Consider the following 16,868-nt stretch of genomic DNA (forward strand, 5'->3'; position numbering starts at 1 on the left):
GCCTTTCCTGCTTCCCCAGGAGTCAAGGGGGCCCCAAAGACTCAGGCAAAAGACACACACTTTCTTTTTCCTTTCTTTATTCTTAAGCAAAAGAGACACAGGGGTTCAAAAATAAAAATTTCTTTTTCCCCCTCCCAAACCGGGACCCCAACTCTGCCTCTGCACGCACCCCTTCCTCCCAGCAGGGACTCAAGAAGGGGGTGCAGCCTCTCCTACTCGGAGGGGCAAGGCGGTGGGTGTGCCGAGCTCAGTGCTGGTCTCTTTCCAAATATAAATACATGTGTCAAACCTCCTGGGGAATCCTCCCCACCCACCACCCAAGCACTCTCCTCTCTCTGCCTGGGTTTGGAGAGGTGGTGGGGGTGCCAGGCGCCGGCTGGCTATGGTTTACTGCATCCGCTCGTTGTAGTAGCGATGACACTCTGGGTCCCCACGGACTGTAGGGGATCCCTGAAGCAGCTTCCCGGTGTTGGGGTTCACACACCAGCACTCCCCACGCTGCCCATTCACAGCCATCTTGCACTGAAGAGAGAGAAGAGGGGGCCGTGGAGGACACCTCTGCAGCTGCCAGCTTTTGAGTCACCCTGCAGCCTTGAGCCAGGGCTGCAGGGTGGTGCCTCTCAACCTTAAATGCACGCCAGGGGATCTTGTAAAATGCAGATTCCTGTTCAGTAGGTCAGGGCTGAGCCTCACATTGGACATAGCAAACACTGAAGCTGCTGGCCCAGAGGCCACGCTCTGATGTGCAAGGCTGTTGAGGACGCCCAAGGGGGAAAAGACTCAGCCCCCAGCGGCAGGGAGGTCCCGGCCAGTGGGGGTCCGGTATACTGTGTACATTGATGATGAGAAGGCACTTGAACAGAGTGGAAGGGCAGGGAGAGGGTTTCCAGTGGTTTACTTACATTTCCCTGATGTTCTCTAATGTAATTATGATGCTGTTCTATTGCCATTTTAAGGATCTCGGGGATGGAGAAACACCACTTAAAATATTGGTGTAAGCCCACATCTCTTCTCTAAGAGGCTCCCTCCCAACCCAGACACTAAGCCTACTGGCGGGTACCTGGGTCAGTGGAATCAGCCTCTGCCAGGCTCGGGGCCAGGGAGGGAAGCCTAGCTCCCTGGTGCTCAGCTCTGAGACCTCAAAGGGCTACAGGTGTGTGGGGCAAGAACAAGGTGCACCAGAACCTCTCTCACCTGTTTGAGGTTGTATAGGCCGTTCTTGTCACAGTTGGGGATGTGCAAGGAATAGAGGTGCTCCAGAGGGCCCCGCTCATCTGGAAGGCGCATGGTGGAGATCCGCTCCAGGACGTGGTCCAATTCCTGCTGGCAGGGGGTCTGAGGGCACAGACAGGCATAGAGTATGCTTAGAGAATGGCCCTCGGAGCAACCCCAGGGAGAAGCTCACGGATAGGGAGGGACTTCTACAAGGCCACACAGGTAGTTGGTGGAAGGAGGGACTTCTGAGCCTCAGCCCAGTGAGCTCACTACCATATTGTGTGCTCCACCCATTCCTAAAAGAAAGTCGTGTGGCTGTGAGTTTTCATTACTCTCCTCCATCTGTGTCAATGGCTTTCAGGGCTCAAGATAGAATCTACTTGCAAATACTGAATTCAAGTGGTTGTCTCTGGATAGCTCTACCCTAGCCCAGTGCCCAATCTCCATTCCTTTCCATAAACCAACTGGGGCCAAGACTCAAGACGGCAGAGCTGGGCTGCAAAGAGGGAGAGGGGAAGCCAAGTGAGGGGAGCACATCGCTACACCAGCGAGCAAGTTCAGGTGGCTCCATCTCCATCTCTAGCATCCATGGTCTTGGCCTATGTTCCAAAGCCAAGCAGAAATGTGGAGGTTTCAGAAGGAAGGGATCTCAAGAAACCATATGACCAGTCCATTTCACAGCCAGAGATACTGAGGCCCCTCAAAAGAGATGCTGATTGGCTAGTTAGCCTCCAAGTCACTGAATATGTTAAAGGCAGAACTGGAAAGTGCTTTGCCTGCAGGCAACACAGAACATGGGTCTTATTGGGGTGCCCGCCCCACTGTGGGACTCCCTCTGCATGTCCTCCCACCCCTCCAACTAGACCCGGTCCCTCTGACCCTGGGAGATGGGGGCCGAAGTTTCTTGGCGTCCTCCGGGCCTGGCAGATGCTTGCTGCCCTTGCCCATCTGGCGGTGCTGGTCATTGGCCTTCTCCCGTAGCACAGCCATCTCCTTCATGCCCGACGTGAAGGCCTTCCGGCCGGCACTGCCTCCGCCTCCCACGATGGTCCCGTCTTCAACCTCAGAGTGGTTGTCATCTGCAGAGAGGAAGCAAAGGAGTTCCAGAGAGAGATGGGCCCTCCAGGGCCGGTAAGGAAGACAAAGATGCTAACATCTAAGCAATTGTGTTGCGCGATTTACATGGGTGATCAATCTCGGTTTCACGGCAACTCCTATTAGCAGCCTCCTCTGAATGCCTAGGACAGCCGCTCCGCTCTAGGAGGCGGGAGCAGAGCAAAGGAGCACAGAGGATGACGCCTCTTCAAGGCCTCACCGTAGAAGGCGGTTAGTCCCTGCTGGCTGGGCCCATCATTTTCCCCTAGAAAGACCTCCCAGAGTCACCTGTTGCTAACCCGCAGTTGAAGAGATTCATCACTCATGGTCTGAAAGGGCGTGGATTGGGTGAAAATTTAAAACATTCAGGTGGAGCCCCTGCCATCAGACCTACAGTTTCTAACACCCCCTGCTGCGACTCCCCCTTTGCTGGCCTGCCCCTCCTGGAGGTCCCCTAAAGCTGCTGCAGGAGTACCCCTGTACCCTGATTTGTTCCCCATTACAGGGCTTCTTGAGAGCCCAGGAACAGGAACAATGACCTGCTCAACTCTGAAGTTTTATCTTATTGCATCCAGACACTTGTCCAAGGAACATTAGGTTCAAGAAAATGTCTTAACATACAACACTGACACCCTCGCTGTTATAAGACACAGTTATAAAATAGATTTTAGATTATTTCTTATGGAAGAAGGGCCCACAAAGGCAAAATGTCTAAGTCCCACAAAAGTCATTAAGGAAGCTCTGATCCAGGGACCAAAAGATGGGGGTCACTCCGGCAGGCTTCTCCCAGGAGGAGCTGGCTTCATGTCCCGAGATGCCCCCCACCTCGCTGAGGTCTCTGAGGTGAAGGTCAGTTTGTCCACCCGCACAGAGGCCACCTGGGTTCAAAGATACGCTCCCTTCCATTCCTTCATTGATCTCATCACTGCCAACAAACATACCAATCAGATGAGGAAATCCTCAGGCCCAGTTTGCTGACGCACATGCTGACATTCCACATCTTGAAGAAAAGCCCCAGGAAGGGGAATGAAATAATCGACTGGGTGGAGACCAGAACAGACTGTGGGCTGGGCAAAGCCTCGGCTCCTGGACTGTTCCTATCACCAGCCAAAGAGGTTCAAGAATTTAGACTCCCAAGTCTAATCGCCTGACTGAATCCCAGCTTCACCACATAGCTGTGCAGCCCTAGGTAAGTTGCTTAAGCTCTCTGTGCCTCTGTTGCTCATCTATAAAATGCAGACAAACAGCAGCCACCTCTGGTGGGTGGCCAGGAGGATTCTGAGAGATGCTGCGTGCATTTACAGTGCACTCGAGGGAGGGGGTACCCACACGGCCTCCCAGGCTCAGTCAGACAAGGCCAGTACCACCCATTACCAAGTTCTTCCCCTGCACGCTCATAGGTGGCAGATGTCGTCCTCAGGAAAACATTCCAGATGCAGGACTCCAGCTAGAGATGGAATTTGCCCTCAAAACAAAAATACCAAGTTGCATTTTTTCTGCCTAAGAGAGTTAGGTTCAGAATAATATTTATTAAGCAACTACTCATGTATGCGACTCTGTGGGCTACAGTGCAGAGGTTACTCCAAGAAATAGTTCTTAGCTAGCCAAAGCACATAGCTGGAAAAGGTTTCCTTTGAGCTTGGAGATGATGGACAGGGACCTCCAAGGCCTGTGCAGAGATTGTCCCCTGAGTACTAGTAAGATTTAGCTGTTCTCTATAGAGACCCAGAAAACGGGTTGACGCTGAAACAGGGAGTTTCCTAATTATATACAGAAGACAAAGCTTCTCCAGAGACATCAGAGGCAGAGCAGAGTCCCAGTCCATTTGGGGAGGGCTGGGAGAGCCAGAAGTCCCACCTTGCTTCAGGTGTATTGCCACACCTTTCCACCTTAGGCGCCTAGAGGAGAGATGAGATGAGAAAGGCCAGAGGAATGAGAGGAGACAGGCAAGCTGTCCCATGTTACAGAAAGCACACCCAGGATGACCATCTGGGTCTACAGGGGCATTCACAACCTCTCTGCCATCATCAGAGGGGCCTCACAGAGGGCATGGGGTCCCCACACTGTCCTGTGGCCCAGCCTCACTAAGCTAGCCGAGGAGGGCAGCTGGGAGCTGACACTCCAGGAGAAAGGGCTCTGCCTACCTCTACTCACTCATACCCTGGTTTTATAGCTTCATTCTGGCATAGATTGTAGTGCCGACAACCTCACTCAGTGAATGAAAACTGAAAACCTGGTGACCTGCAGATCCTTGCACTCATGAAACCCACTTTCTCCCAGTGCAACACTCTGACCTCAGTGCTCCATTGGACAGTTGGCGACTCCTGATCTATGGGAGACCTTGGGATCTAAAAGCAACTCCCTCTTCCTTCCTGCTTCAAGTGTGAGGCCTGGTGGGAAAAGGAGACCTTTCTCCAGAACCATCACACATCTTCACAACAGGCTAATGTGTCTCCTTTCTTCTTTTCTTTCTTCTGAAAAAGCCCCAGTCCTTTGCCTCACTTCTCCTTAGCTTGTCTCATGGTTACTTAAAAATCTAAGAGCTAAAGGCCCCATAGAGATGATCTAATGCAACCAGGAATCTACCTACCATTCCCTCCAATGGATTTATCTCCCTCAACAGGTAATAGCCCTTCACCAATGGATTCCAGCCAACTGGCCAGGAGGATGCTAGCTGCCTTCCTGTCCTATCCTTCTTTGTTGAAAAAATTAATAAATACTATCATCTTCTTCCTCCCTCCTGAACAACTTCTTTATTAATGTCCATGGCAGTGGACAATTCATTAACTAACCCAAATGGGCAAAAAACTCTGGGAGTCAAGAGCCCAGAATTCCAGTCCTGGCTTCGCCACTTATGACCCAACCATAATTTTGGCCAAAGTCTTTAACTTTTCTGAGTTCTAATTTCTCAAGTCCGAAAAATGAAAGTAATAATCCTAAATAAAATGAAGGCTGCGCATTAAATAGGATACAGTATGATTATCACTCAAATTCCCAATGCGAGAGAAACTAGCTTTAGAAGAAATATGCTATTTCTTGAATGGGCAAAGGAAAGATATATCTGATAGAGGGAAGGGTGGGTTGGTATCTGCTCTGTAAAATCGCCAAAGGCATGGGGGGAAAGTTATAAGAGAGTTTTGCAATACTGCCCATTGCTTATTTCTTCTAAACCTGGATTTTTTTGTTTACATAAATTCTATATGTTGCTAAACATCAAAGCTCTCTATCATTTGATGGAAGTCCTTGGGCAAGTATGGATTTGCCTAAATTAACTTTGTTCACAGAATTTGGGGAAGGAAGGAACACAGACGGGAGGGAGGGAGACAAGTGGTGGTTCAGAGCTGCCAGGCATGCACTGGTGAGGCAGGGCTCAAAGGTAAACTCACCAGTACTCAGGGGAAACAGCTTTTGTTGGCGAGAATTTGAAGCCAGTCCCTTTGGACGTATGATTGTGGTCACCTCACTCTCTCTAGCATGTGGCCACTAGTATGGTAAGAAGAACAGCACTGGCCTGGAGGCCCACGGTTCTGATCCTGACGTGATTGCCATGCCTGGGCTCTGAGATGCCAGCAAGGTGTTTAAAATGTGTTGGCTTCCGTGTGCTCATCTGCAAATTCAGGGAGTTGGGCTAGATGACTGGTTCCCAAACATAGCTGTTCATCAGAAATCAACTGAAGATCCATCTAAAAACAGAGTCCTGGACTCCAGCCCCAGAATTTCAAAGGCAGCAGCCTGGACAAAAGTCAAAGAGCCTGTATTTTTAACCCCTTTCAAGCTCTGGCATTTCCAGGGCTCCATCCTTTGCGATTCTCTCTCCTGTCTCTGTTTCTGGAAGAACTTCTTGGTGATGGAAGAAAGATGCTCTTCTTTTCCAGAGATATGGCCTCACATACACACTTGGCAAAGACACAGTCGAGCAAGCGCGTTCCACTCGCCCGCGGGTTCACAAGCAGACACGTGTGCGCTCGGGTCACAGGGAGGAGCCTTTCTCGGCCCGGCACCATGGAGACTGCTGGAGAGTGCCCTCATGTCGCCATCTCCTGAGCGCGCAGAAACAGCGTGGCCTCTGCAGGGCCCCCCTGCCTGTGCACTCCCTAAGGGCTGCTCTAAAAACACCAGGGTCATTCCTGGAATCCCAAGGACCCGGCGAGGGTCAGGGCGAAGGCAGACGGTTTGAGAAAACAAAAACAAGCTCAAATTCAGCCAAGGTCCTCCGGGACTCTGCGAGCCAGGCTGTCCTTTAAGAGCCAGAGAAACTGCTATCAATATGGCAAACAGCACTATCAGCTTACTCCTTCCCAGGGTTCCTGAACATTTCTCCTCTCACTCAACTAAAGCCACCGAGAACCTGGCAAGGTGGCCTATCTGCTGAAGGCCCAAGTGAGTATAGAGTGTGTTTTGGTGCAAACCTGGACCAGGGCCTATGGGAGCAGGGAGAGTGTGCCTGACCCAGCTGTCCTGCTTCTCTGAGACATGTGCGCAGGGTTCAACAATGTTCATTACAGTATTGTTTGTACTTGCAAAAAAGCTATTAGCAAGTAGATCCAAACGTCTTTCAACAGGGGGATGGATAAATAAATCAATAGGATAATGCAATGGAAAAATATAAGCAGCTAAAAAGGATAACTCTGGGCCCTGGTCGGGTGGCTCACTTGGTCAGAGCATCGTCCTGTACACCAAAAGGTTGCAGGTTCGATTCCCCGCCAAGTCTTTGTTTGAGCTTCCCCTGATAGCCCTCCCCACCAGCATCCTGTTTCCCGTTCCTTCTTCCCAGAGGCAACCATCAGCATGCATTATTTAATGTTTCTCTTTCTTATCTAAACAGATTTGTTGATGGATGATCATTATTAGAATTGTTCTCTGAAAATAAATTGCCAACGTTCATGAAAGGTTTCATTCTGCACCTTTGCTTCCCTGTCAACCTTAGCTTTTTGAGACCTTTTCACATTGAGTAGATCACGAGTGATCATAGGTCAGAGCTATATTTTTATTATCATTTTTTTAGGCCTCACCGGAGGACATGCTTATTGATTTTAGAGAGCGGGAAAGACAGTGAGAGAGAAACATCGATATGAGAGAGATCAGTTGGTCGCCTTCCCATAGCTCCCTGACTTGGTTTCTTCTTAGACTGTATTCAACTTTTTCAAACGCTTTGCTTGCTGCCTTCCAGGATCACAAAGCATGTGTCACAGGTGCTGATGACAGCTGCATGTTTATGCAGTTAGTCTGGGTCGGTGTTTCAACATTAGGAAAGCCGACTATCTAGAGAGGCTCTCACCACGCTGCTGCTTCGAGTATCACACTGTCTCGCTTCTTTGTCTCACTTTCCTGGCCTCTCCCTCACCATCTAGGCTCCAGCGCAGTGAGAGTGGTTAGTACAGAAAGGCAGTGAGCAAATGGAAGCGTGAGACGGGGGAAGGAGGACACTTTCCTCTCCCAGGATCCAGTAAACAACTGTCTCAGTTTCAATGATGTGACCGGGCAGATCAGCTCCCCTGGAGAAATAAGGACTGGCTCCTGCTCACCTCTCTGCCGCCACCCTCCCCCTTCCGACCGCCCCTTCTCTGTCCCTCTAAGACTGTTCTCAGATACTCTGGGCCTGACAAATTGAACCCAGAGGATGCAAAAAGAAACTAAAGGCCTGCAGAGATGTCCAGGATTGCCGGCCACACTCTCAAACCAGCACAAGAAGCGTCCTGAATATAAATAAGTATCTTTAAATAGGTCACCATGCTTTTCTTGTTCCTCAACGACAAGTTCACTAATTTTGTCTGACAGAATTTCTGCTGCATCGCGTCAGCTGTCTCCCTCGCTTGTGCGCTCCTGGTTTCGAGGCAGCAAACTGAGCCAGAGGCAACCAGCAGAGCCAAGCGAGAATCCGCGCCTCTGGGGCATACATGGGCCACGGTCAGCAGTCAGCCATCGGTAGAACCTAGAACCGGAATGAGTGACACTGGCATCAAAGGCCATGAATGCCCGCTGGAAAACCCCCCACCACTGACTTCACTCTGGACTTTCCAAGCAAAGGGCAGCTGTCCGGGTAAGTCACCCCTATGGAGAAAGCCACACCTCCTAACAGGATTCTTCAGTATCTCTTCCTAATACTCAGAAAACATCCCCAAACAGGCATTTGCCGTTCTCCTCTGCTCTATGTTGAGACCAGAGGGAGAAGGGAGGAGGGGATCAGAACCTGCTTGACCACATCTGATCACCCAGTTTCTGTGTTAAGTGGTTTGTGTACATAACTTTGTTATCTTCAATCCCATGAGGCTGATAATTTCTTATCCCGTCTCACACTTGACAAAAAAGCCATAACGTTTGAGGCCAACTGCACAGAATCATGCAGGCAACGGCAGAGCCAAAAACCAAAGCCAGGTTGTTTAGCATCAGAGCTCCTAACCAACCAGAATGGCATCTAGTCCCTTGGCATTGCCTAAAAAATGACTTGACGGGACCTTTTAACCCCAGCATGTCATTTCCTCTGCTCCCTATCACCTGGCAGCCCTATCTCCACAGGACTCCCATCTTCCCAGTGAAGGAAGCCAGCTGGTTCCACCCATCTCAAAAGCCTTTAGGATCCAGTGAACCCATCCCACCCTCACCCAGCTTTATCCTGCCTGACACGCCCGGTGCACTGTTGCTATAGAAACTACCCAGCCTTATCAGTCAGTGGCTGGGGCAAAGGCACTGGGGAATTGCCATTTGCATTTATCTTGGCTTCAGGCACTTAGAAAGCAAGGTCACCATCCAGAGGCAACTTGGCACCTCCACCCAGAAGTCAAGACAATAGACCCAGAAGAAATTTCCTGGGGAACTGCATAAAGGAATATTTTTAAGAAGTTATGCCTTAATTACTACCTCCCAGGGAAAAAGAGCTTTCCCCAGCAGCAGTATATAATTCACTGTTTCTTTGCATGTATGCCTCTGATGGAACAGAGCCCAGAAACAAGAAGCTGGAGACCCTGACTCCATCCTAGTCCACCCATGATGGTCTGTGTTTGCCTTGGCTTTGGACCTGAATGCAGCCATGATTTCCTTACCTGTCAAATGGGGAGAATCCTGAGGCTAAAACAGAAATGGGGAGAAAAAAACAAAAGAAAACAAAACCTACAGGCACTTTGGTAGAAGGAGTCAATGTCTAGGAAAGAAACAGTTTTAATTATCATTGCTTTGCCCTTTATCCTTTGAATTTTCCCCTTCTCACTCTACCCCCACAATCCAACTCAGATCCCTCCAGCTGGAAGGTCTCCCCCATCTCAACTATCAGGGTGGAACACGCTGAGCACGTTCCTCTTGCCTCGCCTCCACCCCCACCTCTCCAAATTACCAAGACCTTCCTGGGCCCAGTGCCCTCCCCTCTCCTCCCCAGCTTCCTGGCTCCCAGAGCTCAGTTCCTTGAATGAACACAGGCTGACACACCTACACCCGTCCACTAATTAGAAACCTCCCCAGGCTCTTCTCCGGCCAACTTAACCAGGGCCTGTGGGCCAACTCTCCCGGCCCTGGGCTGGAGGCCTGCCATCCTTTCCCCCGTCTCCTGCTCATTCCTGCTGGCCTCCCAACAGCCAGGAAGAGATGTGGGGCTGGCGGCCAGAGGGGGCTGAAAGACTGCCAAATGTCCCCCTCCCCTCTATAAAAAAAAAGGGAAGGGAAACAATTCCTGACTACAGTCCACTGTGTATTTCTTTCCGGGGGAGCAGCTTTCTAAGCAAGGTCTCCCTCTGAGTCCTGACTGGCACCCAGGAGCCGAGCCAGCCCAGATCTTCCCTGGCTTTGTTAAGGAACAGGACTGGGTCGATGGTTAGGAGCCAAGTAGGGGGAGAGTCATAGGAAAAAAATCTCCTATAGTCTGTACACTCTGTTCATTGGGGCGGGGAGGCTGGGGGCAGTTACTCTGGAACCTGAAAGTGAAGAAATTCCTCAGGAGCCCACCTGTAAAGTGGGCTCCTGCCCCACCACACACACCAGGAAGGCCTAGTGTCTAAGGCGACCAACCACCCCCGATTCCCAGAGGCAAATATTGGACTTTGTCCCTACTGTCCTGAGTCTCACCACAAGCATATGCTGACCCATGACGCCTCCAGCACCCAGATTCTCTGCTTCCTGAGGCCTCACCTTCATCAGATGCCCGAGAAGAGTCATCACTGTGTCCAGACAGGCTGTCACTCCAAGGGCTCTCCAGACTCACAGATGTGATCAGGCATTAGGAAAACACTCCTGCACTCAGCGTCCCCACTGAGACCCTTCAGTCCCCTGCAAAATGCAATGCTGCTCCCCACTAAGAATGAGGTAAGCCCTGGAGGCTCCTAGTAAGGAAACGTCACTTTTTTGGATGGAACATCCAGTGTCTTTGCCAGGATCACGTTCAACTTTCTGGCACCCTCAGCTCAGACAGGATGGATCTGAAAGCCCATTTTCCTAAAGCAGGAAACGGGCGCCATGGGGTCTTTGCTGGTTCTGATGACTCAAAAAATCTCCCCCAGTACAGGCCCTATGTCCTAAGTGTGTTAGGGCTGGCTGAGCATGGCCCCACTGTTCCAAAGCCTGGGCCCTTGCAGGCTTCCCGTGGAAGAGTGTCCTACCCAAGATGTGGCCTCAGCAATCCTCCAGTCCTCTGCACACAGGAGAAGGCAGGACTCAGACCTGGGTCACCTGTTTCTGAGCAGCAAGGCCAGCACAAGTATCCAGTATCCCAACTCTGGGGTCACCTCTATCCCCCACAGTCCCTCCACCCCATCTAGGCACTACAGAGTGAAGCTCCCATACCAAGAATGGTCAGTCGCAGAGGAACATGAGCCCCATAGAGCACCGCCTAACTCATCCATAAAAAGTGCAGGCCTGTTGACATCAAACCACCGTTAATTGTCAACTGAGTTCTGTAATGCATTTCAAGTGCCGTTTCCTTACCCTTTCTGCAAAGGGCTTCACTATCGCCTGTGAAAGTAGGTCAGAGGTGTGGATATTTCCATTTTATAGGTGAAGAGATAGAAATCAAGTGACTCATTACAAAAAAGAAAAAAACCCAAGTGTTTAAGCTTTTTATGTATTACCTCTCTTTACACACACACATACACACACACACACAAGCACACACGTATACTCATACATAGGCACGTCCCTATGGAGTTAGTTCTATCAATTCCTGATTTGCAGATAAGGAAACTGAGGCTCAGAGAAAATACATCTCTGCTGAAGCACCCACATGCCGTGGTAAAACCTTAGAGACCAGTGGCCTGCCTGACACAGCCCGTTTGGCCTTCATTTTAAAGGCCGGCTAGCTAAGCATCAGAAAGGGGACATCGCTTGCCATGGTTAAGGCAGCAACATGTGTGACAAGCTATGTGCCAGATACTTACCATGACCACAGTCACCCGCACACGCACCCCATTTAAGAGATACAATATAATCAATAATATTGTGGTAATTATGTATGGGATCAGGGGTACTGGAAATATCGGGGGGTACACTTTGTAAAGTATATGATTATCTAACCACTATGCTGTATACCTGAAATCAATACAAAATAATATTGAATGTAAACTGTAATTGAAAAATTAAAAAACATTTAAAAATGGGGTAAGCAAGTGCTGCAAATATACCTATTCTAACTTAGAATCCTTAGCCATGTTTTTGTCTTTGTAAGATCTCTTGAGATTGTTATTCAGGATTTGCTTTTTTCTAAAGCTTCCTCCAGCACAATGGCAGTCCCAGGTCCTAGCAGGTTCAGGACCTATGGAACCACACCCTCCAGACCAGCCACACCTCCGAGGCCAGAGTGCACAGAACTAGCCTTGCTTGATCCCATAGCCAAGGAACTCAGAGTCCCCAAGAAAGGGGATCCAGGAGCAGCAGCCTTCAGATCCCCCATCTCCTTCCAATGGGGCGGTGACTCAGGGGGAGCAGCTTAGCTGAGCTAGTTCTGCGTGTTCTGTCCGGAAGGGGGGAGGGGGGCGGGAGATCGCAGTGTTAGCAATCAGTGACAGTGGGTCCCACTCATTCCCCAAGTCTATTTTACGACTTTGAACTCAGTATGCAAATTTATGCAAGACGAGATGCAAAGCAGTGCTGGGCGCCAGAAGTCCCACTGCTTTTCTCCCCTTTTTTTGAAACTGCACTGAACCACTGTAAATCGGTGCTTGCCTCTGCCCCCTTTCACTGCCGACCTGCCTGCTTGCCCGTCCTGGACTCTGGATGGCTGCACAGCTCTATGGTACTTTATATGTGCAGCGGGCCAGACGGCCACTCGGGCGGCTCCACCCCTCGGCATAATCCCCAGCATTGCACAAGGTAGGACAGGAGGCAGGGAGCTGCTGAGGGAGGTCTTGAATTCTGAAAAGATCGGACCTGGCCAGACCCTCTTCCCCAACATTTCTACTCACTTCTGGCCACTCACAGCCCCACACCTTTAACGTCCAGACTTCACACAGATCTTAGGGTCCTTCTCCCACCTTTCTTCCAGACCCACCCAGTCCAATGCCCCAATCTGACTTCTTGGTTTCTTTGAACCAACAAGTCCCAGCCCATCACCCCCTAGGGGATGCAGGCTGAGCCCTGGCTGAAGCGCCCACCCCCACCCCCTGCATCTCTCCCATCACCAGGAAGCCAGAGACACAGCCCCTGAGCCCTGGGAACAAAGACAAAAGAGCTAACAGCAGAGCCGGAACTGCTGGGGTTTGCTGCCTCGAAATGAGAGGGTATGTTTAAAATTCTCAAAAGCAACCTGCTCAAAGAGGAATGCAGGCTGCGGTGGGGGGGAGGGGGGAGGCTCACTCTTCAGAACGGGGAGGAGAAGGGATGGGAGAAGGGTAGGAGGCAGCAGGTCTCTTCTGGGCCATGCTCAGTCCCTGTCCCCACTTAACTCAGACCCCAGCATTCTCCACACAGTGCCTCCTCCCTGCCCCAACCCAAGACCCTCTTGGGCACAGAAGCCTTAAAACTTGCCCCTCTCTCTTCCTGACACCCCTGCACCCCCAGCCTTACTCATGCCTTAGGCACCCTGCTCTTGGCCGCTTCTTCCAATGTGCCCACTAGGCTTCCACATCTACCCTCCATCCCCACTCTCCCCACCCCCCACCTTGGTGTCCCCTCTTACCAGTCTGGAGCACAAGAGAAAAATGCAGAAGGCTCAGGAGGCAGCTGGGCTAGCTGGTGGAAAGGAGCCCCATAACCAGGAAGAAAATGCAGAGGGACCTTCTTGCCTTGAACTCCCCCACTGTCCCCAGGCTCCCGGACAACTCCCCTCTCTAGCTCCAGGGAGGTGGGAGTGAAGGGTTCCTGCATCTGCTCCCAGCTGAGGACTCTAACCTGAGGCTGGGGTTTGGGAAGCAGGAGAGCTGGTTTCCAGGCTGGGAGTGAGAGGTATGAAGAGTGAAAAAAAATAGTAAAACGTTTAGGAAGGACATGTACCACGCACTTTATTGAAAACACTCGAAATCCAAAAGCTTCTATAAACTTGGAGGCCTTTTGAAAAGTTGACCCTGCTGAGGAAGATGTTTAGTTTGTAAGAGTTCAGCTCACAAACCACAGTGTCTCCCTGGTCAGAGGGCGAGATGGGGGAGGAACGCAGGACTGAGGGACAGGCAACCCCCAGGGACAGGAGCTTGGCCAAGTCTTCTTCCTTTTAGCATTACTTTCTAAGAGAAGCAGGACGGAGGGTTCCCCTGGAGGCAGGCTGGGGAGGGAAGCGAGCTGGAGGCAGAGTCAAGGGGCTGAGGTGTCGGGTTGGGAGTCTGCACGGAGGAAGCCCTAACTTGCTCTGCACTCAAGGTCAAAATGCGCCAGAGAAACACAAGGAGGTTTCAACCCTGACCCCTCACTGCATTCTCAAGGAGAACAGGGGAAAAACAATAGCCGCCGGAGGACGGTGGGGGAGGGGTGGGGTACAATGACCGCATGCTGAGACGCTAGAACGTTTTCACTTTTTTTTCTTTTTTTTCCAAGTTTGAGAAACTTGGTCAGACTCCCTTGCTTTTTAAACAGCAGCAGGCAGTGGACACATTTCACCACTGTCTCCAAGAAGAACGAAAATAATTACAGCTTCCTCCAGACCACCGTGGCAGGAGGCTTTTGTAATTTTAAAAATAAAAAAAAACAAGTGAGGTCCTAACAGTTTGGTTGTGACCCTCAAAAGACTTTTTTTCGGGGATCATGGCCCCTTACAAAGAATCTCAGGGTCCCCATTCTATCTGATAAAAAGAATTTCCTCAAATTAGAATGGGGAGCGGGGGGATTCGCGTAGGTCGGTGAGAGGAGCTGTGTCCAGCGCCCCGGCATCCTCCAGCTTCCGCGCAGGGGCGCAGGGGCGCAGGGGCGCAGGGGCGCAGGGGCGCAGGGGCGCAGGGGCGCAGGGGCGCAGGGGCGCAGGGGCGCAGGGGCGCAGGGGCGCAGGGGCGCAGGCGCTAACCTGCACGGCACGGCTGTCCCTGCCCTTGCCCCAGGACTGCACCCGCCGCCCGGCTGAAGTTACTTTGACTCAACTGCTGAGGTCTCTTCCTCGCCTCCCAGGTGCCCCTCTTTTATTTTTTCCATCCAACATAGTAGCAAGAGCCTTTTTCGTTCTCTATGTAAAAAACAGCAGCTTCCTTTTTTTATTTTCCCCCCAAGCAACCCACCGTGCCCAGGACCAACAAGTCCTTCCTACCCACCTCATAATCCCAGCAGGAAGAGTCCCTCAGGAGCCGCTGCCTTCTCCTGTCACCGTTGGTCCCCAGTGTCACCGGCACCCGCCACCTCTGCCCCCCAGCAGCGCCTTCCACCACGACCTTTCCAGGGCCCTTTGGTCCTACTCCCACAGATCTGACCAACCCCCTCCACCCCAGTAAACCCCCCTCCAAAATAACACTCAGGGTCCGTTCCCCCCAGAGAACCGTAAGAGGGGTGCCTTTCCTCTACCCATGTGTCCCCACAGAGAAGCAGCCAGGCTCCTCCGTGCGCTCTAATTCCAGTCCCCTCGCGGGCTTGACTTTCGGGTCCCCCCCCCCCCAAGGACTCCGCTCTGCCTCCGCTGACACGGTCTCTGAGGTCCTGCCGTGCGCGCCTTCCCAGCAGAACAGCCAGCAGCCGGGCCCCACGCTGCCCTCCAAGTTCCCCCCGCCCGCTGTCCCAGCTGCGTTACCTGCGCCCTGCTCGGGGCCGTCGGAGTCACGCTTCTCGCAAGTGCCGGAGCCCTGGACCAGCGCCTGCAGGGGCAGCTCGGAGCCGGGGTGGGGGTAGCAGCGCAGCCCCTGGGCGCAGCGCGGGGTGTAGACGCCGCACGTCTCGCCCTCCAGACGAGCGCACACGGAGCAGCAGCCGCAGCCCGGCTCCCGCACCAGCTCGGCGCAAGGCCGCCCGGCGCCGGCCGACGGGGTCCTGCAGGCGGCCAGGCGCTCGGGCGAGCAGGGCGGGCAGCGGAACAGCACCTCGGCGCGGGCGCCGGCGCCCAGCAGCAGCAGCAGCGGCGCCAGGAGCAGCGGCAGCGCGGGGCCGCCCAGTCTCGGCTGCATGTTGGCGACGGCGAGCGCGACGGAGCGGGCAGGTGGCGCGGCCTCGAGAGCGCAGGAGCCGCCTCCTGGGCTTCTTCTCCGGGCCGCGGCAGCCGAGCCCTAAAGGGCCCTGCTTCTCTCCGCCCCCTGCTTCTCCCCTCCCCCTTTCGGAGACCACCCCTCCCCCGGCGCTCCCGCGCGGGCGGGGCTCGCGCCCACTCGCCCGCTCCGGACGGCCGCTAACCCCCCCCCGGGCCCCGTCCCAGCGCACCCCTCTACCCCGGCTCCCCGACCCCCCGGAGAGGAGGCCTCCCTCGGGGGCTTGTAGGATGGGCGCGGGAATGAAGACGAGTGGCTGCTATTGTCTCCTATTTTCGATTCAGTTCGCGCGGAGCTGGTCCGCTCGCTTCCCTCGGGCGGGCACTGGGCTAGCGGCCGGGGGAGCGCAACGGCCAAAGGGCACGGTCTCCACTCTCAGTAGATTTCACTCCCAACCGCTCCCTCCATCCTGGGTTTCCACCGACCGGCTCACGAGTACTTGGGACAACGATTTTGGTGTTGAGTGCGTCCGGAGAAGGTTCGCATTCTCTAGGCCAGCCTAGCCCCTAACTGCTCCCCTCAGTGACCAAGGCAGTTTCCCAACCCTGTGAGCATCTGGTAACATGTAAGTTCCAGAAATGCGATTTCTGAACACTGAGACCCTGCTCTCTTCCTCCCTGCCTACTCTGCAAACCCCCCTCCCCGCCCCCCGCAAAAAAGTCATCCCTTAGCCACCTGGGCCCCCACCCACAGATCTGGAGGCATTTGCTGCAGGGGAGACCCCAGAACACCCTGCTTGAGAGATCTTGGGGAGGTTGATCAGCCTTCCCAGTGTGAGAGAACACCTGGAGAAAGGTCATCCACAGCTCTCTGCAATGCCTCCTTTCATTGTTCTGTTTGACTTACTGAGTCACCTGTCCAAGTTGTCTCCAGGCTGGACCTGCTATGTCCCTGGATTGTGACCCTAACAGAGACCCTTGTCTGAGAGACTTTCTTGGTAAAGGACGGACCCTTAAGCTGCCTCCAGCCAGGTGTAATTTCTCAATACAGTCCTGC

General features: G+C 52.7%; 1 protein-coding gene across 1 annotated transcript; it reads right to left on the reverse strand.

The window, feature by feature from the left end:
* Positions 1–60: 60 nt before the first annotated feature.
* IGFBP2 (insulin like growth factor binding protein 2) lies at positions 61–15,875 on the reverse strand. The gene is made up of 4 exons (XM_087819602.1): positions 15,425–15,875; positions 2,095–2,294; positions 1,195–1,335; positions 61–522 (listed from the first exon to the last, which is right to left on the reverse strand). Exons 1-4 carry the CDS (start codon positions 15,792–15,794, stop codon positions 388–390), a joined length of 846 nt encoding a protein of 281 aa, XP_087675728.1. The 5' UTR covers positions 15,795–15,875; the 3' UTR covers positions 61–387.
* Between the last annotated feature and the right edge of the window lie 993 nt (positions 15,876–16,868).

Source organism: Miniopterus natalensis, chromosome 8, assembly GCF_054644295.1.
Source record: "Miniopterus natalensis isolate mMinNat1 chromosome 8, mMinNat1.hap1, whole genome shotgun sequence".
Taxonomy (NCBI): domain Eukaryota; kingdom Metazoa; phylum Chordata; class Mammalia; order Chiroptera; family Miniopteridae; genus Miniopterus; species Miniopterus natalensis.

Excerpts from the sequence above, each read along its gene's own strand:
- IGFBP2 (XM_087819602.1), bottom strand. The coding sequence starts at position 15,794 with ATGCAGCCGAGACTGGGCGGCCCCGCGCTGCCGCTGCTCCTGGCGCCG. Across the intron at positions 2,295-15,424 it reads CGGCCCCGAGCAGGGCGCAG|ATGACAACCACTCTGAGGTT; the intron begins GTAACGCAGCTG and ends TCCTCTCTGCAG. Across the intron at positions 523-1,194 it reads GCCTATACAACCTCAAACAG|TGCAAGATGGCTGTGAATGG; the intron begins GTGAGAGAGGTT and ends CTCTCTCTTCAG.